At 42.7% G+C, this 26,087-nt stretch overlaps 1 protein-coding gene across 1 annotated transcript; it reads right to left on the bottom strand.

Moving 5' to 3' along the window:
- Positions 1–8,943: 8,943 nt before the first annotated feature.
- Positions 8,944–24,283, bottom strand: RIOK1 (RIO kinase 1). Its single transcript, XM_015854636.2, has 17 exons — positions 24,124–24,283; positions 23,513–23,717; positions 22,544–22,634; positions 21,565–21,634; positions 21,305–21,347; positions 20,542–20,634; positions 19,513–19,625; positions 19,305–19,385; positions 17,971–18,057; positions 17,368–17,505; positions 16,445–16,548; positions 14,538–14,644; positions 13,621–13,686; positions 11,674–11,793; positions 11,434–11,487; positions 10,628–10,774; positions 8,944–9,289 (listed from the first exon to the last, which is right to left on the bottom strand). The coding sequence occupies exons 1-17, from the start codon at positions 24,192–24,194 to the stop codon at positions 9,179–9,181; spliced, it is 1,701 nt and encodes a 566-aa protein (XP_015710122.1). The 5' UTR covers positions 24,195–24,283; the 3' UTR covers positions 8,944–9,178.
- Positions 24,284–26,087: the final 1,804 nt, after the last annotated feature.

Raw genomic sequence — 26,087 nt, 5'->3', positions numbered from 1 at the left:
GGGGGGGTGGTTTCTTCACCTCCCTGGGCAGTCTGTTCCAGTGTCTCACCATTCTTTCTGAGAATAAATTTTTCCTGATATCCAACCCAAACCTCCCCTGAGATACAAGGCTACAGGCTTAGGAGTCTCTACAGTGTAAATCAGCAGTGTATCATGCTGCCCAAGCACACCTTTGGTAGACTCCGTTACGTCAGCAAACAAGTGCTACTACAGTAACACCACTCCTAACAAGCACGTTTTGATGTGCTTGTTATTGCTTCCTTCCCACCAAAATCTTTTCATCTTCTGCCTGCGCTGCCCCTTACGTATGAAGCAAGCTGCCAGAAGATAGCACCATTTTGAGGCTTTTGCAAGAGCTGCCACACTGGTCAGGGAACTTCTATCTCTTCAGTGTCCTGACTGACATAACTGTGAGATAGCAAAAAGCAGCAGCAAGGAGCTGCCTCAAGTCTGAACGTGCCCTTATCATGCGTTTTTACCCAAGGCACACGTGGCTGATAGCACAGTGCACGCTGACAGCTCTACACAAACTTCACCTCGTGTTGAAGCATCACACTTGTGCCAGATTATTTCCTCTCTCACTTGTCCTCTTTCCCTTCAGTACAAACCGTGGGATAGTTTCTCCTGGCTGCCTGGAATTCAGTGCCAATAGCAGGTACTTTGAGGCCTCAATGAAAATATGTTTTCTTTTCACTTAAGCCTCTCACCACCAAACTCATCTCATTACTCTCAGCGCCCATCTCTAATACTTCCAGCATCTCAAAGGAAGAGAACAGCGCACCACCCAGGCTCACCATCAATAAAATGCACTCATTATACATGCTTCAAAGCAAAGAGTTCAGGTATTGTTGATCCAATACAAACAGGAATCCTTTAATTCTGCACAGTGCAATACCCAGGCAGCCACAGGGTACTCTGGCTCTTTCATAGGGAGTCCACCAATTACACGGGTTGGTCACAGAAAGCTGACATTTTGTTTTCCTTTAAGTGGAAAATGCTTAGCAGTAGCATCTTTGGTTTCCCCAAGTGAAGGAGATGGAGTTCCTGGCTCACCAGTGGGAGGGGAAATAAACTCATACAACATGTCTGACAAGGGCTTGCTAATCATAGAATCACACTAAGGTTGGAAAAGACCTCCAAGATCATCTAGGCCAACTGTCTACCTACCACCAATGTTTCCCCACTTATCCATGTCCCTTTGTACAACAGTATCTTAGGACAGTTTTAAATTGATCTAAACACTTCGAAAGCCACAAACGAAGCCAAGTTCAGCTTAGTTTGTAACTCCCTACAGTAAAAAATTTTGCCCTTTAAGGAAATAAATAAAGAAATGTAGTTCCATTGCAGAGTAGAGTTTGATTGACTGAGGTAGGAAAAGAAAGAGCTGGCTTTTCCCTGCAATGATGTCACAGATCACATATCTCATCTGTGATGCATATAATGCTGAAGCATATCTTAATGCATGAGATTTAAAGAGAAGGTTATAAATAGGGTATTTTCTTCCTTTGCAGTCCTTTCCAGTGCTGTAAGTAGTAATAATAATTGGCAAAATAAAGCCACACAACTGACACCTCAGAACTAAAACTCTGAAGGAACTACTTCTTTTCTCTTGGGCTAATACTAACATAATTGAACATCAGAAGTGTGACATCCTCAAGAAACACATCCCTCACCCCTGCTCAGATAGGAATTCTTCAGCTGTTTTAATCCTTCCATCTGTTGTACCAGGAGTTGAGGTTTTCACAGGACTAAGCCCTTGGTCTGCTCCCTACCAATCCCCCAACAATGAATAGCACCCTGTGTTGCACTGCTGCTCCTAATGTCACAGGGGCAAGTCGCTGCAAATCTGCCACCTCAGCCACATAACCTCGCAGGGAGTGGCTTCTCAAACAAGTCAAAACTGCCCTGAAAAGTGCCTCCTGCTCTCTCTACTACTTCTTTAGTTCGCTTCTTACATAGTTTCTGCACCCTCTATGGTGATGGTAAGGAGCAATCAAGGAAGGGCCAATAATAAGGAAGGACAGCTTGCAGATAGATTAATGACAGTATCCAGAACAAGGGATGGTGTAGAAGGTGCTGGAGAACCACCACGTGACAGCCCCCACTCTTCAACCGCTCTTTCCCTTGCTAGCTTTGCTCATCCAGACTTGCTCCATCGTTTGAGTTGTCACCATCTCCAAAGAACCACTGTTCCTCATATAACAGCAAAACAAGTAATCCAGTATGTTTCCATGCATTATGATTTTGCCTCCTTACATTCCCTCGAGGGCCCAAATATTTGATAGACCCGATGTCTACCCATCCATAGTAGCAACTCTCAAGTCCACGCTGAGGCTAATTCATAGCCCAAAGAGACCTAACACTCTGCAAGGCATGCAAACTTGTACTCTGCAAGCTCATGCACATCATAAGATTACGGAATGAGAAGGTTGTTGAGGACAGAGGACAAACAACTTCTCAGTTTTCTATTCTAACCAGTAGCATAAGAGCATCAAGAGCAATGTCTTATCCTAAACACACATAAGAATGAATTGAACAGAGACAGTCAAACCCTGTGCTATGCATTTTTAGTTAGCATCCGCCTTTATCCAGCCCAGCCAATTCACAGCTCTGCAAGATCTGCATATCCCAAAATGTCAGCAGTAGCACGCACACCAGAACTGGAATGCTTGGCACCTTGGAGGAAACATTACTTAAAACTTTACATATCTGACCTCACCTCAACACTTCATCTTCAGACCTAGTGAGCAGCCTGCTTAGCCAGCCTTCCCTCTCCAAACCTTGACTCCAACCTGCTTTGACTATTTTATAGGCTAAAAGTTATACTGGTAAGGTTGCTGTAACTCATGTACCTCACAGACACAGAATTACATAGTGAAGAATCCAAAAAGAAATCTTTTCAGACTTGCTGTCAAGATCCCATGCCAAAGTGCTGGTAATAGTCTGCAACATCTTTCTGCCTCAAGCGTGGTGCTCACATCAAGCTGCAAGAGTCAAGGGTTAGATCAGGCAAAGGGAGGTGAAAAGCAAGGCTTAAGAGAAGGAATGCCAAGTCAACTCTTTGGCTTCAAGTGTCCTCCAGAAGCTAGCCACGGGCCAAGCTTTCTGTTCTCCATCCCCATCGCTCCCTTAGACCAGCATTAACACCAGGAGAAAGGTCACAGCCCATCTGTCATCCTGCTGTGCAGCAGCCCAATATAACCAGATATCTTAAAACAAAATAATTTAAAAGGCCCACCAATCCAAAACCAAAATACACAACAAAAATCAAACACCAAGCAAAACTGCCAGCAGCCACTCCTGCTCAACCGTTCAAGCCTTGTGGCCTCTGAGCTCCAAAGCAGACATGGATCTCCAGGGTAGATTAGACAGCATCTTAAATCCAGTGCTGTAGGCTAGGTCTAATGTTCACATTCTTGCTTGGGAGAGCTTACAGGTCCACATAGGCTGTAGAGATCAGAGGCGGGCTGTTGCATGCCATGAAGAAAGGCCAAGTTTGTCCTTATTTCTGCCCTTTGAAAGTAAACAATCATAAGGGAAGAAAAATAATGGCTGTCAACTACTCAAACAGTATTGACTTTCTATATTCTAATTGAGCTGCTTACTGTATTTAAACCACCTGTGATGCTCGTTACCAAACATTTTTAAGTTGATTAGAAGTGACAAAACTATGTCTGAGCGCTTCCTCACTCAGTGACCATCCAAATGCTTCCCTTATAAAGAAATAGAGACAGGCAGTTCCATGTAAACAGATGGGAGACCTCTATACACTTCCCAGCCCCTGTGGTCTCTCATCATCCTGCAAGTAGCCCCAAGGAGCATCCTGCAGGTTTAAGGGTATACTGAGAAGAAGCACTCGACATGTTCTGTATTGGTGCCTGCATTGGTGTGGGAGAAGCAACAAATCGATACCAGACCAAAGGACTGGCGCAGTCCTCAGAACCGAGATGCAGTCTGACAGCAACAGCCTAGAGGGCAAATTGGTCATATAGCATCTTAGGAAAATGGACAGAGTGGGTGGGGGGGGGAAAAGGTGAAGAAAACTCAGACACCAACTTGATGGAACAGAAGACACCTGCTTAGAGTACTTCCTTCCTACTTCTCCCCTCCCACTAAGGCTTTGTGACTGGCAGATGAGAATGCTCTGGAATGTCCTACTATAGGACTTTTTTATGCTCTTGTCTTTGATAGCACAGTTGTAAATATTTCCACTGTATGTACATATGCTTTCAAATATCACTTAAATCTTTTGGCTGTGAATTCCAAGAAATGCATTTCTCCAAGTGTCTGACTCGTGTCTGATAATCCGACGCCTTCCACATGTCCAGCCTGTTTAAAAATACAAAATTAAACCACGTTAATGACACCTCAGATAAGAGAGCTGACTTTCAACCTCTGCTTACCTGCACTGCTGTCCCATGAAAACTACTTCTACCTGCTTCAAACCAACCCTCCCCCAGGTTAAGTTTCCCTTAACTACTACTGCAGGGTTTAGTGAATAACATTTCAGCATTAACTTTCTTTGCTGTTTCCATAATTCCTTAAGCCTCTCATCTTGCTTTTTCACTTTCTCCTGTCTGAAGTGAGGAGCCTCAGCACTTACCTTGGCCGCACTCCTCCCTGCACAGATACCACAGAGCTGAGCCACCAGTCCTGGGATGACCATGGGTGATGCTACAACAACCTCCTCACATAGCAGCTGATGTCACACACACACACAGCACCAGACCAGGGGACAAAAGCATACCCTGTGAGTCTATGTTCCAACCAGAACTAAGCATTAACCTTAGGATTTGGTCATACACAATGCATCTTCTTCACTATGCATCCCCCAAACAAGGCTGTAATCTTCTGTTAAAATTACCCTGCCTCATTCTCCAATTGAACATTTTACATACAGGTGTTTTGATTTCATGGGCGGTACTTCAGATATTTAGTCTTTATATTTTAGCCAGAAAAAGGGTGTTAAAGCAGCTCATAGTTAGCCATGCTGTTTCTTTTGCAGCTGTAAACACTCATACCGATTGCCTGACAGAACTGGGTTCCCATCCATTTTTAGAGAACACAGATAACAAAACATGCATACTTTGACAAATGTGTCAGACAATATATAGCCCTGCTTACAGAAACATTCCCAAAGCCACGGTGGCAAAGCAGCTTGAGTTCAAGTCATGACAGGAGGGCAGATGTTTTCATTCAGAAGGGGAAAAGAAACTCATCTGGATGCTACATTTTGACACTTGAATACTCTGTGAGCAATAGAGTGAAGGGGAAGCAGATCTGTGATCAACAGAAAGGAATTCTCAGCGCCTAAGGGATAGTTATCACATAAGCCTCAGCACTGCTGTAACCCATCTCAGCCATCTGCAGCAGCCACAACCCACCACGGCCAACCTCTACACAGTCTATTCACTCATGCTGCTCCACAGGGGTGTTACACTTCTCACAGCGCTATCAGTAACTTCAGTAAGAGAGGGGAAGAAAAAGGGTAAGCATAAAGCAGTAGCACTACCTTGAGCTGCTTGCAACCCAGTTCTTACAGGAGGTACTGACGTTCCCACCCTAGCAATACTCCACCTGCAGCAATAACAGTGACAGGGTATGCCATAAACATGTTGCTATGGCAAATGCAAAGCAAGTAGGCTTCTTCAGATCCTATTACTCAGGAAAAAACACCCTGCCTCATCATACGCTGATGTCCATACAACATAACTGAATATCCTATGCTACTTTGAACTTCAAAGCTTTTTCTTTAGTACAGGATACAAACAAATACAAGTCCTTCCCATCTACCCCACCTTCTGCTAGACTGACATCTTTAGGCAGTTATGTGCCCCTAATGTATCTTTAATGGCCTATTTCCTGCTACAGGGTTCACCAGAAAGGTGGTTTACCTCACATCTCCTGGCCCATCCTATGCCTGTGGACTGCCCCACTTCTCCACACCTCAAGCCTGCAATAGCCAGGGCACATGAGCTGCTCTCACAGCCCACCTCAACAAATGCACACCCAGCTGCAAGTTATCCTCAGGTCACCTGCACTTGCAAAACACAGACTCTTCTGGCATGCTCCTCCACAGATGCTTTGCAAACACCTTGACTACATATACCTGGAGAAAAGCACCAGAGGCAGAAAGTCAGCTTTGCATAGCCTTCTCAGGTAGTCCTGCTACACACAGCTGCAAGCAATGCTTCTAAACAGCTAATTCAGGCCTACCTTCGTGCTACAGGATGACTAGAGAGCTGGGCAAACTTGATCAGGCTGTGCAACACAGCCTGGAGGGGAGACAAGGCTATGTGAGCTGAGACAGTTCTTCATCCCTCAAGCCCTGATCGCAGCAGCCTCCATTTTCTGAAGTGCTTCCTCAGGTAAAGAAAGCAAAAGTCCTCAGCGGGGCACATGCTCTGGGTCAGTAGCTTCCAGGCCCAACACCATGATCCAGTACTTACCCTCAATTTCAGAGCACACAGTTCCCAAAGAAAATGGGGCTGCTTCTGCATCTGGCAACCCCAGGCTCACAGCCAGCCATGAACCAGTCTCATAGGAGAGCAGTCCACTGGTGGCCTACTTGAACTTAGAGCGCAAAGAGTTTGCCAGAGACTCACTCAGGCTTGGCACACTTCACAAAACACCCTGAGGTTTACCCAGGGCACAACTCCTTGCTAGAGGAAAGCAACAGAAGGTACAAAACTCCTTGCAAAAACCACCAGCCTCCCCTCCTCCCATCACTTTCATGAAACATGGATGTTATCACTGATAAACCATAGTTGTCAGTTTGTCAGCAGAGAAGAGTGACTAATACAATGTGATTCAATGGCAAACTGCACAAAACCCTTTGTACCCAAGAAGACAACCGATCATATTAATCACAGCCACCTTGCCTGATTATGTCACTATGCAAGCTCCCATGATGGCAAACAAAAGCAGAAAATATGTCCACACAACTAATAGGGCTTCAGCCCCCTGCAAAATTAAAATAGACATCAACAGTACTTGCTCATCTCAGGATGTAGGGTCTTACCTCTCCCTTCCTTCACTACCAAGTTAGAGGTAGTCACCTTTCTTGCACCCAATGTAATGTCATTTTCCAAACTGCATGTGTTTTTCCACAGTCTCCCAACAAACATCCCCTACTTGCTGAGGCAAAACCAGTTTTGCTTCCCAACATGTTCCAGCAATCCCATGTACACTTACATAAACACTGTGCATAACAGTCCATCAGTCCCTGTGGGGACTGGGGGAAAAGGAGGGAGGTGTCTGGAAGCACTGACCATAATTCCAACCAAAGGATCATAAGGGGTTGTAGAGGTCAAGCCGAGGAGAGCAACAAGACCACATTTCCTTGAGGAAACGTGCTTCTTAGTGGAGCAACCATGCGTGCAATTGGCCAACATCTCAGTCTTTGCCTGTGACCATCCCACAATTTCTTATGGGTGTGGAAGGCGAAGAACAGAGAAGGAAGCTTCACCGTTCCTCTGGCCAACCCATCATTGCTTGATGCCCGCTGATGGATAACAGCCTTCTTCTATCATCAAACATTGTGCGTCCCGTAAGCGTAATCCCCAGGGCATCAACTCCACCCCTAAAATAGCAAAACAAAAATCAAGATTTTTACTGAACTCCTTGTCTGTGCTGGTGCAGGGAGTACTGAAACTGTTGACAACAGGAAAAGATGACTGATGAACAAGGACAACACCTCTCTCAAGGCTTTTGTTGGTCCCAGTAGCCCAAGTGGCTGCCAGGAGAAGAGGTGGGATGTTTTGAGTATGGCGCCTTTGCTCCAATGCAAAGGACTCTTCAAACTCTGCCAGCTCCTCCCTCTATACACCTCAGCACATGGACCGGTAAATGCTGAGGCACATACACGAAACTAGTAATGCTGAGGCACACCACAAACAGCTCCCACCACAGCTGGGTGCAAATGCAGTTGGGAACTAATGCAGTCTTGAAGTCAAGTATTCATTTGGCCAGCCTACAAAAAGGTGTGTCCTATTTCCCTTAAGAGCAACACTGCCCCTTGCTGGGGTCAACATACACACACACACAGAATCACACACACACACACACACACACACACACAGAGAATCACAGAATGAACCAGGTTGTAAGGGACCTCAAGGATCATGTAGTTCCAACCCCCCCACCTGGCAGGGCCACCTTTACTAGATCAGGTTGCCCAGGGCCCCGTCCAACCTGGTCTTGAACACCTCCAAGGACGGGGCATCCACAACCTCCCTGGGCAGCCTGTTCCAGGGCCTAACCACTCTCCTAGTGAAGAACTTCCCCCTAACATCCAACCTAAATCTTCCCTCTTTTAACTTAAAACCATTTCCCCGTGTCCTGCTATTGTCAGCCCTTTTGAAGAGTTTACTCCCCTCCTGGGTGTAGGTTCCCTTCAGGTATTGAAAGGCTGCAATGAGGTCACCCTGCCACCTTCTCTTCTCCAGGCTGAACAAGCCCAACTCCCTCAGCCTGTCCTCATAGGGGAGGTGCTCCAGCCCCCTGATCATCTTCGTGGCCCTCCTGTGGACCCTTTCCAAAACCTCTATGTCTTTACACACTTTAGTCTGTTTAGGTATACCTCCCTGGTTGCTTCAAAAGGGAACAGGGCAGTTCCTTTGGGAGGAAAGTTACCTCCCAAATCATGAAACTCAGCTTTCAGCAAGATAATATTAAAAAGTGATGAAAGCACAGACAGGCAGCAAGGTTACCTGCAGATAACTGCAACAACCTGCAGAGGACAGCTAGCTTAATATACTGCCTTCACAGTACAGATGCACAGGCCTTCTCTTGAGTTGGTTTCTCCATCTTTGTTGTTCCTCCTGCTCCAAGAATCTGTCTGAACCAAATCAATGCTCTGGAACAAACGGAACCAGCATGCTTGCAGTGTAAGGCAGGAGAGGAAGATGCTACAAACAAATAAATGCAAGTTTAACAACAGGCTGAATCTGCATGTGAAAAGGATTTTTAAAAGCACAAATGTGTTAAATTTGTTCTTTCCTGCTGCTAAAACCATAGCATACATTCTGTTCAGATAACCACACAACATTGTCCCTGAGACCACCCTCACAGTTAGTACTTTAGTACTGTGTATGTATGTAAATAAAGAACTTTTAATTACAAAAGGTGACTCGTTAGTGAGAAACAAATGAGTCCATCTCCCAAGCCAACGTTGATCTTATTTGCCCTTCTTCATTTTTGCAGTCTTCTCTCTCCGCTTCTTCACGTGCTTTGGGACTTTGTTTTTTCTCTTTTCTCTTTGGGCTTCTTTAACCATCTTTTTCCTCTCCTATAAAGAAGCAACACACCATCCATTCAAAGCCAGCAGGAATAAAAGGCTGTGAGCAGGCCTATCAATCTTTACATTAATTAATACATCACATTAAAAATGTGGGTATAACAAAAATGACTCCAGGAGTGGGGAGAGGAAAGGAAAAAGGAAGTATAAGTGTGGGGGTGGAATTGCACACTGGTAATGACAGTACAAAATTCAAACTAGTTAAAACCTGACTTTCATGCAGCCTTTAAGAAAAGCAACAAGAGGCACTCAACTCACGCTATTTATAGCAAAGATTACAATAGAAAGCCTGATCCAAGTTTTCTGCTACCCCTAGGGCTACAGTAGGATATGCTTTTACTCATCAAACAAAAGTACTGATCCAGTAACTTCTGATAACTCAGAGCAACTCAATCATCATCAGGACTGGCTGAAAAGAGTACTATGTAACTGCAGTACATTGGAATTTCTGCTAGATGGTCAAGACTTATCCATAAGGCTAAGAAGAGACCAAGGCCTCCCTGCTTCATACCTGAAAGGTAGCTGCTTTAGATTGGTACAAAAAGTATCTAAAAAAGCACTGCCATTTCATTTCATGGACTTGAAGCCCACTATCTTTCATATATATATATATATATATATATATACACACAAACAAATCCACAAATCTAACAAACAAAATCTCCCAACTCTACTAAAGCCAAGTTTCATCTTTCTTTGCACAGCATCTAAAAAGTTGCCATGAGGCTCTCACCCATAGGGGATACTCCACAGAACGGCACCACAAGAACTGAGGATATTTGTTCTGTAGTTTGGAAAACAAAACCTGAAAAACATGTTATATCCCTTGCACACCCGCTGTCAGTCTTCTCCTCATGGCAATGCCTGTCAGTCTGTACCAACAGTATAACAAAAGCCACTGTAGTACAAACATTGTCACCAAGTCTCCAGCTGCATAGATCAGGTGGTCTCAGTTTCCAGGGCAAAAGGTGGTTCACCAGGAGCCACATCCACCAACCTGCACACACCAAAGCCTGGAAGCGTAGCCAGAGGGGCTGAAGACCCACCCAGGTTTCACTAAGCTCTGCTTTGCATAGCCCTAAAGTTCTCTGCAGAGATCTCTCTTCTAGCTTTGTTTAAGCTAGAAAATAATAGGGTATAATGTTCCTCTAGACAAAAACATCATTAATAAACCATCCATCATGAAATTTGCTTTTCCTGCTTTTGCTCTTCAGAGGGGAAAAAAGCTCACAGCTTGTTTCAGACTAAAAGTAGGACAAACTAGTTGTAGATTTTTCCTGTCACGTGGGCAGATGTAGGAAAAAAATGTATAATTTCTGGACAACTGACCTTTTTGTCCATAATAACTGCAGCAGGAAGATCTTTGGGATGCCGAGACTCTTTACAGCTTGAATCAGAGCCCTCTGAGTTGCCACCATCATCATCATCAGAGCCCGTTTCTGACTCATCTGTCGTCTTTTCTAGAAGTGCAGGAATCTGCAACATGCACCAAGATGGATTTATCTCAAACCCAAACTCTGGAGCTTCAGTGTAAAATATAAATATATATATATTAAAAATATATATCTATAATCTTCTACAGAGAATCCCTTGAGCAAACTTGTGTCATTTCTTCTACTACTACAGCTATCACTGAGTCTCAAGAAGAGTCAAAAAGTGATTAATACAAACTAAGAAAAGGATATCTAGAATATACGATATCTAGAATATACAACAAGGGAACTTTTAGGTTAGGGCTCACAGCACAGATGTATTGGCACTCCCAGACTGATTTCCATAAGTTAATACAGCAATTTGCTAACATAGATGAAAGCCAATTTTTAATTACAGTTGGATCATACCAAAATCTACCTTGGAGGCACTGTACATAGACTTTAGTGCAAACACAAATATCTACGCTGCAAAACACACTTATTCTTAAACTACACTTGGAAACTGTGCCAACAGCACGATCCCTTCACTGATTTATATTTCCATTTAGTCTACACTGCTGCCACATAATGGGCAGAAAGAGTCACTCCATAGACAAAAGGTTTCTTCCATGATCACAGCTGCAAAATGAGGCATTCTCTGTATTCCCTTAAGTATTTCTATGCAAATGACTACAATGAAGGATTTCAAAGAGACCCTCTCACCTTCTGAACACCAGACAAATCCTTCTTCAATCCTGTCACGGTCTGGTAGAGAATCTACACTCAGAGACACAGAAAGGAAATTATTTTAGCAAAATGTGAGCCTTGCATCTTTCTATCCAAGGAAAATCAGAGTCTCAAAGAGAGATAGCAATGTAAGTACCAGTATTAGCCAGAGAATTTTAGGTACGACACTGGATTCAGTACTCTACACCATACACACACACACACACACACACTCACATTATCTTGCTGAACACACAATGCCAAATCCTCTTCTTTCAATTTCATCATTATATCTACATCTCTCTCATAGTTTTTAACTTCAGTCAAAGTTCGAGGTATGTAAGCCTTCTTAAACACCTAGGAAAGCAAAGGGAAAACAGATTTAGTGATTTATAAAGTTTCACGATGTTCTTCCATACAAGTAATTATGCATTACTTATAGAAGCTCAGACAAACACAAAGTCACACACCACCATTAGAATTGTGGGTTATTACTATTTATTTTGCTGGAACAGATTATTCACCTGCAACCTATGTACCACTGCAGCTCATCATTAATAAGGCTCCCACGTTAGTGTCATTACTAGAAGCCATGTAGGAACTTCTCCAATCCCTCCAACTTCCTCTCAACTGATTTGAGTTTTATATCCTAAGAGTTTCCCCAGTGTTTTTACTGCTATGTATGCAAAGCCCTCAGGAAGCAATTCCATTAAAACATGCTGTTACAACTTACTGTCTTTATGTAATAATTCCCACTTCACTGGAAGCAACTCAAGAAAGTACTATACCGGTGCATTTGTCAGGCAATCATTTTCAGACTGTCTTGCAGCAAACTTAAATCACTACTAGATCAGACTGAAGTATTTTGCTCCTCTCTTCCATAGTATCAGTACAATCCTAGAGCAAATTAAGCAGGCTTTATGATTTTAACTACTAGACTAAGTGCTGTGCAGCCAGAACAGACCCTGTCTCCAAAGTGTGTGCTCTAAATTACCTGTTCTTCTCTAAGTGAAGTGGTACAAACTAGTTTGGCTAAACTAAGAAGTCTGAGAAGGAACTTGAACTTCACTATTACTTAACCATCGCTCTTCCAGGACACTGCAGTATGTTCACATATGCAAAGGGATAAACTGTTTGCTAAATAGTACTTAAAGAACACTAACATCTGACCCTCTAATTCAGAAGGAGTTGTATGCTCAAGATATCTCTGGAAACAACAGTCTTGAACTGGCCAAGCTTGAGCCAGAAGCAGTCAGTAAAGCTCCAAGAGAAAATGCCTTTGGTATATCAAGCAACATAGACTCCAAGGATCAATGCTGGCTGAACTGGTACAAAGAGGTTCTCGCTGATATAAGCTCTGCCCAACACTAAGATGCTGTTTTATTTTTGTGTGCACATGACTTTTTGGTTTTTAAACTCTTCTCAAATGGACAGTTAAGACTGAAAAAATAATGAATTAAAACAGTTTCATTTTCACCTTTCCCAGAACATCAGCAGTTTTCCAAAATACCAATAGAGAAGACTTAAGATGGCTCTCATTAAATGTAAAAGCAAGGGACAAAAACAATATTTGGAAGAATTGAAGTAGACTGGGAACAATGACAGACAAACAATTTAGTCAATGCATGCACCTGAATATCATGGGAGTTCTCGTGGTCTGTATCACCAGCCTGAAAACACTGACACAATCACTGGAACAGGCTGCCCAGGGAGGTGGTGGAGTCTCCTTCTCTGGAGATATTCAAGACCCGCCTGGACGCCTACCTGTGTGATGTGGTGTAGGGAACCTGCTTTGGCAGGGGGGTTGGACTCGATGATCTCTAGAGGTCCCTTCCAACCCCTACAATTCTGTGATTCTGTGATTAGATTCCCACTTAGTTGGGTTTTATTTGTTTGGTTTTAACTAAACCTGAAGTAGAAGATACATCAAGAGACCTAGCTACAAGCAAACATACCAGTTTAGGTAAATGACCATTTGCCTTCTAGCAACTGATCAACATTACTTAAGCTTTTACACACTGTATCTCTCAATCCTTCATATCCCAACTAGTTCAGGACATATCAGTACCACAGTGTTCTGTTTATCAATGGTTCATTTTGCCAAAGAAAACAGAACAGTTTTCATTGTTCAGAAGAGGACAGGCTAATTTTCATTTCATAGCAGGAACAAAAATCCTCACTTACTTCCTCATCCACTTTATCTTGACTGGATCTCTCCTCCTCTGTTCTTTTTGATGCTATTTCCATTGCCTAAAGAAACATAAAACAATACAGTTATCACTCTTTAGAATCGCATCGTTTAATCCAACTATTCCCATCTGTATTTGTCCCAGCATTTCAGACTGGCTCACAAAACTGCCCAACCTTCCTATGGCAATGCCTTGAGCGACACCTAATGGTAGCCGACATTTCTGCAAAGTACACTTAGAACTGCAGATCTGCTTTAATAATTGGAGGAGCTTGGGGCTCCATCTAAACCAAATTGTAGCAAGTCCAGCATGACTACATTACTAGAAGAGATAGCAGGAAGGGGAACACAATGAGCAGTGCCTAGTCCTAGGATATGCTGTTCTCACTATTGGGCACATTGAGCGGGTCAGAGAAGCACAAGTAAAGGGAAATGATAAAGTACAGTTCTGATTCACTCAGCCTCCAGGATGAGGGAAAGAACACAACATCTGGTAATCCCCATGCCACAGTGGTGTTTGGAAGACCATTTTTGATTGATTTGTGTTTTTTTGTTTGTTTGTTTTTAATTTTCCTTCCCCCTTTTTTAAAGAAACATTTAACTGGGAACAGAGGATTGACTGCCACATATGAAATGTGTAGGTGCTGCCAGCAGCACCAAGCAAGTTTACCTCTTCCTAGAATAAGCATGTCCCATCAGTCACTATATTTGGCTAGTAAGGCTGCTTTGGAATAATGTTGCTCTGAGTCATTCCCTTCTCCATTCATCCCACCATCTGCAGAGCATCCAGCATCTCATTTACCAGTAAACTTCAATAACAGGATACAGAGCAAACAGAATGAAGGGGTTTGAACCAGTTCTGAGTTGACCATTCAAGTCTATCTCCTTAAGCAACGATGCCACGTGGTCTTACCTTTGATAGATAGTCATCAATGTTCTCACTTGTGATAGAAGGATCAGTAATAAACTCAAACAGTTCCCTCACAGTCATCACCGCAACATTGTGCTTCTGGAAAAAGCCTATCAGAAATCAAGGGCAGAGACAAAAAACTGTAAGTGTTGTGCAATATATGCAGCAGTTACAGTTACAACAACAAAAAGTACAACTTTCCCAAAGTGATAAATACTGAAAGAAAAATCAAAAAGAGCAAATATAAGTTCAAATCAATTTCATTAGGAGCCACACTGAATGGAGTAGGGGGTAAAGAGAAGGAAGTAAACAATAGAAGATAAACTTAAGTATTTGCAGTGGCTGAGATGAAAAATGTCTTTCAAATAATAAGGAACACAGACCTCAAACTTCTGGCAAAGAGCATCTGAAATACCCACTGAAACAGTACAGCCTGCTTATAATCCACCTAAACAGAAAGACACATGGGAGACACTACTAGATCAGAATTTTTCTCAGTTACCACGCTCAGAATTGCTTTCATGAGTCAAGCAGAAATGATTTTGAAGGTTTTACTTCAGTACTGAAAAACAGCAGTGCAACACGCTGAGGACTAATTAGTAATAGCTCCCTACTAATGCTCTTAGAAGATGTGCCCCCATGAGAAATTAATCATAGAACAAACAACAAAAAAATGTAGTTCGGTGGCAGCTCTCCGTGCTCAAGGAACCACAAGTCTTAGCAATGCCCAAAGCCTGAAGGTGTCTTTTACAGTCTCTGTAGGAGAACTACACAGAGAAAGCTGCAGTAGCAGAGAAAAGAGAAACAATCAAGAACACTGCAAGTCACTGTGGCAATGATATCTAGGGAAAACAGGCCAAAAAGCATAAAAACAAGAGCAAGGGTGCAAATATCTGAGTCAGAAGGGAGTAATGGAAAGGGCCAAGAAGAAAAAGAAACAATTAGAATAATGGGTATCAACAAACATGCTGCATCAAAGTGTACACAATTTCTTCAGACTTTCAAATGGCTCTGTACAATTGGAAAAATCATAGTAAAGAAAGGGGGGAGGAGAAATCAGCCTGATGTGACTGATTTCGTGTTCTCGGGAAGAAACACAGCCAACCAGAACATCTTTGACTCTTGCATAACCTAAGTACACTCCCATGAAGGTAACATATTTTAGTGAAAAATACCATAAAGGTATCCTGTTAATCAGAATTAATTAATTTCTTTACTAGGAGAGTGGTGAGGTCCTGGAACAGGCTGCCCAGGGAGGTTGTGGATGCCCCGTCCCTAGAGGTGTTCAAGGCCAGGTTGGATGGGGCCCTGGGCAACCTGATCTAGTAAACATGGAAGTTTGGTGGCCCTGCCAGGCAGGGGGGTTGAAGCTTCATGATCCTTGAGGTCCCTTCCAACCCAGGTCATTCTGTGATTCTGTGATAAAAGTACTAAGACAAATCTATGACCTCTAATAAATGACTCTACGCCTTCACCTTCTAAGCTGACCTGAAAAGTAAGTGAAAGGAACTTTGTGACACAACTCTTGTCAGTTGAGGAATTCCAGCTGTGGATTCCACACTTGCAGAAGGACACAGGTTAGTATGTCTGCACAGTCCTTCAAATGTAAGGGAAGTTAAGATCAATGCAGGTGCTGCTGCAGACTAGGACTCTGGTCTCTTCTTTCTCTTGTAAATATGAGATTCAGATAATTTCTAGCAAAATAGGCTGCACTGACTGAACTTGGCATAGAAGACAGCACCCTGAACAATCCATAAGAACCTAAGAACAGGCAGCTTCAACAGCCAGGGCTATCTATAAAATCAAAGAATGTAAGAAAGAATACAGTTCACCTTCTTAAAAACAAACACATGCACAAAGAAAACACTGACACAAAAACACCTTGTTGCACTCAAGTGCAGCCCGCTCACCATTAACATTGGCACAATCCTTTCGCAGAAACTCCAATGCATGCGGGTGGTCATGCTCCACTGCTTGAGACACATCAATGATGTACACATCCCCACTGTGGTACCTGCGGATAAACATGCAGGGCTGCACTGATTCCATCACTCTTACATGGGAGATTATTGAGGGACAGGGAACAAAGCATGTTTCACTCTTAGCTACTGTGTCCAGTTCTGGGCTCCCCAGTACATAAAAGACAGGGATCTCTTGGAAAGAGTCCAGCAGAGGGCCACTAAGATGGTGAAGGGCCTGGAGCATCTCCCCTATGAGGAGAGACTTAGGGAACTGGGTCTGTTTAGCCTTGAGAAAAGAAGGCTGAGAGGGGACTTAATCCAGGTTTATAAATACCTGAGGTGTGGGAGCCATAGTGGTGAGGCTGGTCTCTTTTCAGTAGTGCGTGGGGACAGGACTAGGGGTAATGAGATGAAAGTACAGCATAGGAAGTTCCACACGAATGTGCAGAACTTCTTTACAGTGAGGGTGACGGAGCGCTGGAACAGGCTGCCCAGGGAGGTGGTGGAGTCTCCTTCTCTGGAGATATTCAAGACCTGCCTGGACGCCTACCTGTGTGACGTGGTGTAGGGAGCCTGCTTTGGCAGGGGGGTTGGACTCGATCTCTAGAGGTCCCTTCCAACCCCTACAATTCTGTGATTCTGTGATTACGAACCAGCAAATAAACTTAACATACTTCTCAAGCGTGCATCTCACATAATAGAGCCAGAGTAGCATGGGGCTGAGTTAAAAGCTACATAATTGATAAATTGGAAAACAGTCACAAAAAGAACTCCACCCTCCCTCACAGGCAGATTAGTGCTCTCTAAGTATATGCAAAGAGGTTGCCAACACATACATTTCAGATGTCACAATTCAAAGTTTAAAAACCTACAGCATATTGAATTCACTGAGATCTGCATGAACAAGTCTGGCATCTTGGTACATTCTTCTCATGTACTGGATGATTTGCAGGTACAGCTCCCGGACTTTTGAGTCAGACAACTGAGCATTCTTCAGCAGAGGAGCAGGCCTTAAAATTACAAGAGAAATAATAGAAAGTGAGTGTTTTTCTTCTTCATACCAGCCGCAAATATGTTAATTGCTGTACCTGATCCTTTCACTCAGTGCATCAAGCAAATTAGCACGAAAGGCAGCAAAGCTTGATACATGACTGCCAAAGATACTGTATCTCTGTTTCCAACCTTAGCTAAGAAGTTGGGCTGTGCTACATTAACGTTTGCACTACAAAACGAAATTAGGAAGCCTTTCTAGCCTTTGTTCTCTGGTTAGAGTTGTTTGAGAATCATTCAGACTTTCTGCTGCAGTAGCTGGCAAAGATCTGGGTGCCCTACTGGTGGCATACACACATAAGAGCAATAAAGTTCAATTCAGAGGCCTAGAGAAATAGTACAGAAAGTGCCCATTGGTCTGTTTTTAATAAATCCTTGTGGAAAGCTACTAATAAGAATCATTTTGATTTTCAAAGGATACATACCTGTCACCTTTACCAATAAAGCCCATGAGAAGCACATGACTTCTTAGCATAATTGGCTCCGGGCAAGGTATCTGTGCTGTATTCAACCTGCAATACAGGAACAAAATCATAAAAGAGATAAATACAAACTAACTCTACTATTTGCATTGCAATAGCGCCTACAGCAGCTCTGTTGCTTCAAACATCAGACACTGTAAGGGCTCATATGCTCAAAGAACTCACAAAGACTGAAAAATGAACACCAAAAAAAAACCACCATCATTTGGCACCAATCCTTTTTTAAGCATCCCTCGGTCAGACAAAGAATCTTTGCACTGTTCATCCAGGATTAACCTGTATTACACAGTGTGTTGTTACTCAGCAGCAGCTGTTTCTAGCTCCTCCTCACTTTTCAATCAAGCCAGAGAGTGTATATGTCAAACAAGCTCAGAGCACAAACAGCCAGAGAAGTATCTTTACTTCAACTTTTCCCCTCACTAGTGCTGAGTACAGGGGGACAATCACCTCTCTGCTCCTGCTGGCAACACTGTTTCTGATGCAAGCCAGGATGCCATTGGCATTCTTGGCTACCTGGGCACACTGTTGGCTCATGTTCAGCCGAGCATCAATCAATACCCCCAGGTCCATTTCCTCTACACAGTCTTCCAGCCACTCAACCCCAAGCCTGTAGTGCCACCCTGGGTTGTAGCTGAAGTGCAGGACACAACATTTGGTCTTGTTGAACCTCATCCCATTGGCTTCAGCCCAGCTCTCCAGCCTGTCCAGATCCCTCTGTAGGGCCTCGCTATCCCCAGGCAGATCGACACTCCCAGTCAGCTTGGTGTCATCTGCAAACTTACTGAGGTTGCACTCAATGCCCTCATCCAGGTCATCAATAAAGATATTGAAGAGGACAGGCCCCAGCACTGACCCCTGGGGAACATCACTTGTGACCGGTCACCAGCTGGATTTAACTCCATTCACCACCACTCTCTGAGCCCGGCCCTCCAGCCAGCTCCTTACCCAGCCAAGTGTACCTTCCCAAGCCACGAGCTGCCAGCTTCTGCAGGAGAGTACTGTGGGAGACAGTGTCAAAGGCTTTGCTGAAGTCTAGGTAGACCACATCAACAGCCTTTCCCTCATCCACCAGATGGGTCACTAGATCATAGAAGATCAGGTTGGTCAAGCAGGACCTGCCCTTCATGAACCCATGCTGGCTAGGCCTGATCCTCTGGTTGTCCCACACATGCCATGTAGTAATATATGCAGCATGTAGTAATAAGCTTGACCTAGCAATAGAAGAGCATCTCCTGTAATGTCAAATTATTTCATGAAATAAAAACTGAAACAATCACCTTATTAAATTCCTCATTTCTTTTTCAGCCCATGTCTTCACCATTTTTCTTGGGTTGCCTTTACAATATCCATGACGAAATCTTTAAACACATAAACAAAAAATAAAGAGGACCCTTAGCCAATCAATGCAGGATTAGTGTTGGTCATTTCACCACCTTTCAAAATAACCTCCCTTGCTCAACAAAATGAAGCCAAACTCCAACTCACCTGAACTCACCACTCACATACTTATCCCGATCCTTGAACATCAAAATAGAGGTTTTGTAAATCTTTATTGCTCTGTTCTCCCCATTTGCAGTACTGGCATGGTACACATTAGCCTATTGGATTAAAAACGGAAGAAACATCATTGAAGAAAAGCCCTGAGTTGACACAATCTTCTTCTGGCATTCTGGAAAATACCATATTATGAGATTTAAACAACCCCTTTTGTACAGGAAATTACTGGAACTTGTGCACTACTTAGGCCCTCCTAAAGCATGGCCCAAGCACCTCAAGTTGACACCACTACACAGGGTGGACATATGCCTTTAATCAGCATCCAAGGACCTGGAAGAAAACCAGATCAGCCTAGAGACAAAGCATCCTAAAAGCCATTTATTAATAGACTTAGAAAACTCTGGTCTGGTTTTAATTATCTGCCATGTAACTTGATAATAGCAGTACACAAACATGATAGTTTTGTAAAACAACTTAAGTTTAACAGCATTTTAAACTACTAAGAGATGCAAAACTGATACAATCCAAATGCAATAGTATTGCATGAAGAAAGAACAACCTACAACTGTATGTCTTTCAGGCATTGTTTAGTATTGTACATACATATAGAGTTTGTAAATAATTTCAGCTGCAACACAGAATGAATGGCAAATTTAAGTATCCTGAGAAATCCTTCATCGTTGGGGAAACTGATTTCCTTTAATGTAAATTAAACCTCCAGGGAGGTTGTGGATGCCCCGTCCTTGGAGGTGTTCAAGGCCAGGTTGGACAGGGCCCTGGGCAACCTGATCTAGTAAAGGTGTATGTTTGGTGGCCCTGCCAGGCAGGGGGGTTGGAACTACATGATCCTTGAGGTCCCTTCCAAACCAGGTCATTCTGTGATTCTGTAAATTGCATCTTAAAATAACTTCCTACTGAGCAACACACAAAAATAAGAGTAGAAAAACTAAACATTTCAATAAATATCTTACCTAGCTTGCTGAGAAAGACTATCACACCATTTGTAACAACACTTACCTCTTTCCCTGTGCTGATGCAGCCATTGATTTCTGATATGACACCTCTACTCAGCATCTTGAACAGAATCATTCGGGTCCTTGGGTCCAACACCTCAAGTTAAACAAAGAACAGTCACCTCAAGTGCACTCTATGAAGAGAATTAAGCTTATTTACTACTACAACCCCTTCTTCTGATGCTGAATAAGCATCAGATTATTCTTAAGGATCAAATGACAATTCAAACAGCTGCCATACTGAATTTTGCCAAGATTCTAGAATAACACTTCAATTTATTTAAAAAAAATAAGTTAGAATAAGTATATGTCCTTGAGTTATCTTCACAACAGACTTAAGAGAATGATTTCCCACTTATAGTTGCACCAGATGACAAAATATGGAATAGCAGACATATAGCAGCTATGTGGCCTTGGGCCTGTTCAGCCCAATAGTTCAGCCTTCCACAAGGGAAAAAAAAAGGAAAGAAAGCAAATCCAGCATTTTCTGTTTGATGCTTGGAATTCAGTAAGTGCTTAAAACGGAATTCTGCATTGCATGTACCATCAAATCATGATGCCAAGCACAAAACTGAGCTCCAAAACAGTCATGGGAGCAAGTGCAACTTTCACACAAGAAAGAGAGCCACAACTTCAAGCTTCTTTAGGATAAGAAAGGCAACTGACTTCCAAGGCAAGGCTTCTACTACAGCTGTTTTACCATTGATTTTGAGATTCCAGATTATTTATTCCGGTCAAAAGAGAAATATGATGCACTAAGGACTTACTTGCTCTACTGTTGCTCTGTCTGACTTATCTTTGACTCGGCACCTAGAGAAAATAAAGCAATATAAACCCACCCATACTTTAACAAAGTAAAACATGCCATTCTGATTCAAAGAGAAGATAACAGTCTCAAAGAAAGCTCACGAGTTAGTTTTCTTTTCCTTAATAAATTTATTCAAATTTCAAGATCAAGCTAGGGAATAATAAGAACTTTTCTGAGTTCAAATTACATCAGTGAATATAGAGATGGTGTAATACTCACATGTCTGCTTCCTTCTGTCTAGACTTTTCTGTGACTCGGTTTATAACAGAGTCATCAAAATTCAGCTTATCTGAAAAACACATAAGATATGAAGAAGGTTTTTTCTGTTTGGAACTGCCTCTGCAATTCTCTGACAGTATGTCACAGCACAGTGTTCAAACACAAATGGATCTATGCATAACCAGCCAATTGGGTGCTCGAAAGATAGAAGCTTACCACAGAAGCTTAGTTAAACACGAGTTTACCTAGCTATCTGTTTTGACTACACTCCAAAGCAGGAATGCAACATAACAACTATTGTAATCTCACGAGCTTGGGGATGCAATGCCAACCAGAGGTGGTGTTCTTTGACAGGGTATGAATGAAAGGGTAGTCAGGCATTGGAATGCACTGCCCAGGGAGGTGATGGAGTCACTAACCATGGGAGTGTTCAAGAAACGTTTGGATGTTGTGTTGATGAATATGATTTAGCTGGGAAGTATTGGTAACGGTTGGACTAGATGATCTTCTAGGTCTTTTCCAACCTTGATAATTCTGTGATTCTGTGACATTTTACCATTAAACTAATCCGCCTTTCTCTTACACCAATCCAATGCCAGATGACACAGCAGCCTCCAAGTTTCTGTTCCCATGGCACACTCAAAACAGTGTTTGTCTGATAACTACGTAAAACTGCTGTTTGGCTACACATACCATTCTTTGCAGCCTTCATTTTAGAACCACTTAATTATGAAGGAAATGCAACTGTTTACTGTTCCATTAAAGAGCCCCAGTCACAGCTACAACTTGCCTTAACAGGCTGTTTTCAACACATAGGAAACAACAAGTACACAAAAAGGAGAGAAATCTCTTTACTTGTGTCAAAACCTCTACCTGTCAGATAACCTGTCAGTCCTGGCTTAAAGAAAGCAGAATCCATCTGAGAACCTCACAGAGCGATATCTGTGTTCTTAAAGGAAGACAACGCAATTATACTCACCTAAATTAATTTTATGTTCAAATTTCCTCAAAGCCTTGTCTGTAGGGGTAGACATTTTTGCTGAATAGCAACTAGAGGTCTGTCTATTTGCCTGAAACAAAGGATTCATCAATGTAAGTTGCCTTCTCTAAACAGTCCCTTTATACACAGACAGTACCATTGGAAATGTCAGCTCAAGTACCTACTATACCCATAGCTATAAACAGAAAACCAGAACGAGTGAGGAAATGGATTCCAAGAAGTGCCCCAATTCAAGGTTACTTTTAGTCAGAAAACTGAGCTGCAAACCTCTCATATAAGCACTTTTTCATCTTTAAATAAAAGGGAGTAACAGACAGAAACAGGAACAAAAAATGAGAAGATAAAGAACAGAAAGAACTTCCCAAGATGGTGGATTCTTGTGTTAAACTCCTCTTATCTCAAAACCACAAGGCTCTTGTTTTCTTTATTATTTTTGTTTCTTTCCCCACCCTGTCCTGCCAAAGAGATAGATACAGTGGCTCCATGGTACCTAACTGCCTGTCAGTGTTAAACAACAAAGCAGTCCAAAGCATAATTCATGGATGTGACAAGCAGATACTGTCGTAACATTCAGCAGGAAGGGTGGGGAAGATGTTTAAAAGTCACAAAAAAAAAATCCAGGGAAAAAAAAAAAAAAAAAGAAAGCAACATTAGCAGAAACTAGACGGGATAAACAAAGGTAGAAAGGCCACGAAAGTTAGGGAGCAAAGGAAAACTGCTGCAGGGACACAGAATCCAGCAAAAATGTTTGAGACGAGGAAGCCAAGAGCAGCTTTGACTACCCAAAGAACACGTCATAACAACAAATGCAAAGAAATGAGACTCCATCGATGACAAATTTTCACTAGAACTGATACTCAGCTTAACACCAAAATCGAACAAAACCTCTGGGTTAGTCTTATCTGCTTTCAGATACTGCTGTTACACAGGGAACAGCCTTCAGCATACCTGTGGATTGCATCCAGCAGCATTGCTGTGGCACTTCATGAGTCTTCCCACCTCATCGTCCCAGTCCCAGTCATCATCTTCTTCCTCTTCATCATTGCCATCATCACTATCCCCTTCCTTCGTGTTGATTCCTTTGCACAAGTTTGACTGGCAACTCCCAGCAAACTCATCTTCCTGAATTGTTTCTGCATCTTCTGTAAGGTCACTGTGAAGGAGTACAGATTGATATAAGTATAAAAGGTTGCTACGGTTATAACAAATTCAGTATACCTACCACAGCAAGCAATGCTAGGATATTAGCTCTCCAGGAAGCAATGCTGGCATGTTAGCTCTCCAGGAGATGCTTGTCACTTCATCTGTCTTTAAAGGACCAAATGCTATGCGTGCTGTTTTCAGTTTTGGTCCCCTAACAACAATACAATAACAATATGGAGGTCCTGGAGCACGGGCTACGAAGGGTGTGGAGCACAAGGATTATGAGAAGCGGTTGATGGAGCTGGGATTGTTTAGCCTGGAGAAGAGAAGGAAAAGAGAGGCCGCCCCCTCCCCCTCGCCTCACACAGCCATAATAAAGCCCATCGCTCTCCTTGCCCCGCTGCCTGCCCACAGACCTGTCGGAGCTCTCCGCATCATCGAACTGCCCAGGCACGGCCTCCCTCATCACCTCAGCTCTGTAATCCATGGCGGCAGCCTCCCAGCACGGCCAACAGCCTCTACGGCGGCTGCACAGGGACTGAATTACCGATGGCGAACGGCCACGTGTGTCTTAACGTCAGAAGGCCGGAGGGTGGAGTGTTGAGGGGGAGGAGCCATTGCTGAAGCTATGGATAATGAATGGCAGCGTTCGGATGACTTACTTATAGCTTGCTCCATCCCTTTGATCAGCTTTGTGGCCCTCCTGTGGATCCACTCTAAGTTTCCTTCTGTTTGATTCATCATAAGCTCTTTGAACGTACATAAAGACATACAAAACCACATAAAACTCCTGATGGTGTGAACACTAATCTTTACACTAAGGTTATACTCGGTTGCTAGTGCTGAGCAAAGCAACTTCTCATCCTAAAGAAGTATCAAAGGCCAATCTTAACTGTATTAGATCTAATAATTTTCCAATTATTTATTTGAGATAGGATCGCATGAGAAAATAATTGAATAAGTTGGCATTAGGTTTGAGTTACTAAGCTCCAGGGAGGCTTTGTAGCAGCCTTCTAGTAATGATAGAAAGTTATAAGAAAGCTGGAGTGAGTTTAGTGGCAGAGCAAGGGGTAACAGGTCGAAACTAAAACTGAGGAGATTTAGATTAAATATAAGGAAGAAATTCTTCACTGTAGGGGTGGTGATGCACTAAAACACATTGCCCAGAGAAGTTACGGATGTTCCGCCCCTGAAGTGTTTGAGTCCAGGCTGGGAGTGCCTTCGGGCAACCTAGTTCAGTGTGTGGTGTTCCTACCCAGGGCTGTGAGGGATGGAACTACATGATCTTTAAGGTCATAGAATCATAGAATTACCCAGGTTGGAAAAGACCTTGAAGATCATCAAGTCCCTTCCGACCCAAACCATTCTATGACTCTACAATATCAAAGCAGCCTGACTGATCTAGCTATTGCTCATATGCATTGCTTTACAAAGGTGTGCTTGAGCATGTGTTAAATGAGAGAGTTAAAGTTAGTTCCTTACATAATGGAATTTAAAATTACCATCCTTATTGAAAAAGAATACAGAAATATTTAATCTGTGCCTCAGCACTTCCAATATATGGCACATGTAACAAAAAGTAAAATGGCCGCTGTTGTGGCACTGAACCACCAACTACTGTCGTTTCCTGCCAGAAGAGCAAAAAACAGACAGCTGGAGCTGGCAAATAAAGAGTTCCCTGGTGTGTCTGCATTACACTGTAGAACACAACATGGGGATTGCATATCTATTTGCCAGTCATCATGGCTGGCAATGACAAATTTAATCTAGATTGTACCTCACACCTGCAAGAGTCAGAAGTATGAAATAGAAAATAGCAGCCTAAGGTAAACTTATCACCATAGCTATTAGGAAACATAATTCTTTTTGTGATATGTGCAATGGAAGTGAAGGCACTTTTCATTATAACAATAAATACTAACTGAAATGCAGGAGTCCAGTGCTTGTACACAGCTACGGCCGCATGCAGGACTCACATGGATAACAGGAAGAGTTCCTTCCTTCCTGCTCAGAATTAGCATCCAGCATGTGAGATGCCAAACAGAAGAATAGCAATAATGGCCATTACTATAAACACTTTTTATGTATGTGAATACATAAAACATAAAATACATACATAAAAAGCCATCGTTGTTTAAGTCAGACACATTTGACCAAAGATTATGTTAAACAGCATACAGATCTCTACAGAATAAAACATTCTGCCACTGAGTATGTCAGACTGTATGTCTGACAGAAATCATAGAATCATAGATTTGCTCAGATTGGAAAAGACCTTCAAGATCATCAAGTCCAACCACAACCTAGCCATAGTACCCTAACTCTAACAAGCCTCTGCTAAATCACACCCCTGAGCTCCACATCCAAATGGTTTTTAAGC

Source organism: Coturnix japonica, chromosome 2 (genome assembly GCF_001577835.2).
Source record: "Coturnix japonica isolate 7356 chromosome 2, Coturnix japonica 2.1, whole genome shotgun sequence".
In the NCBI taxonomy this organism is placed as follows: domain Eukaryota; kingdom Metazoa; phylum Chordata; class Aves; order Galliformes; family Phasianidae; genus Coturnix; species Coturnix japonica.
This window is presented reverse-complemented; position numbering and strand designations above follow the sequence as displayed.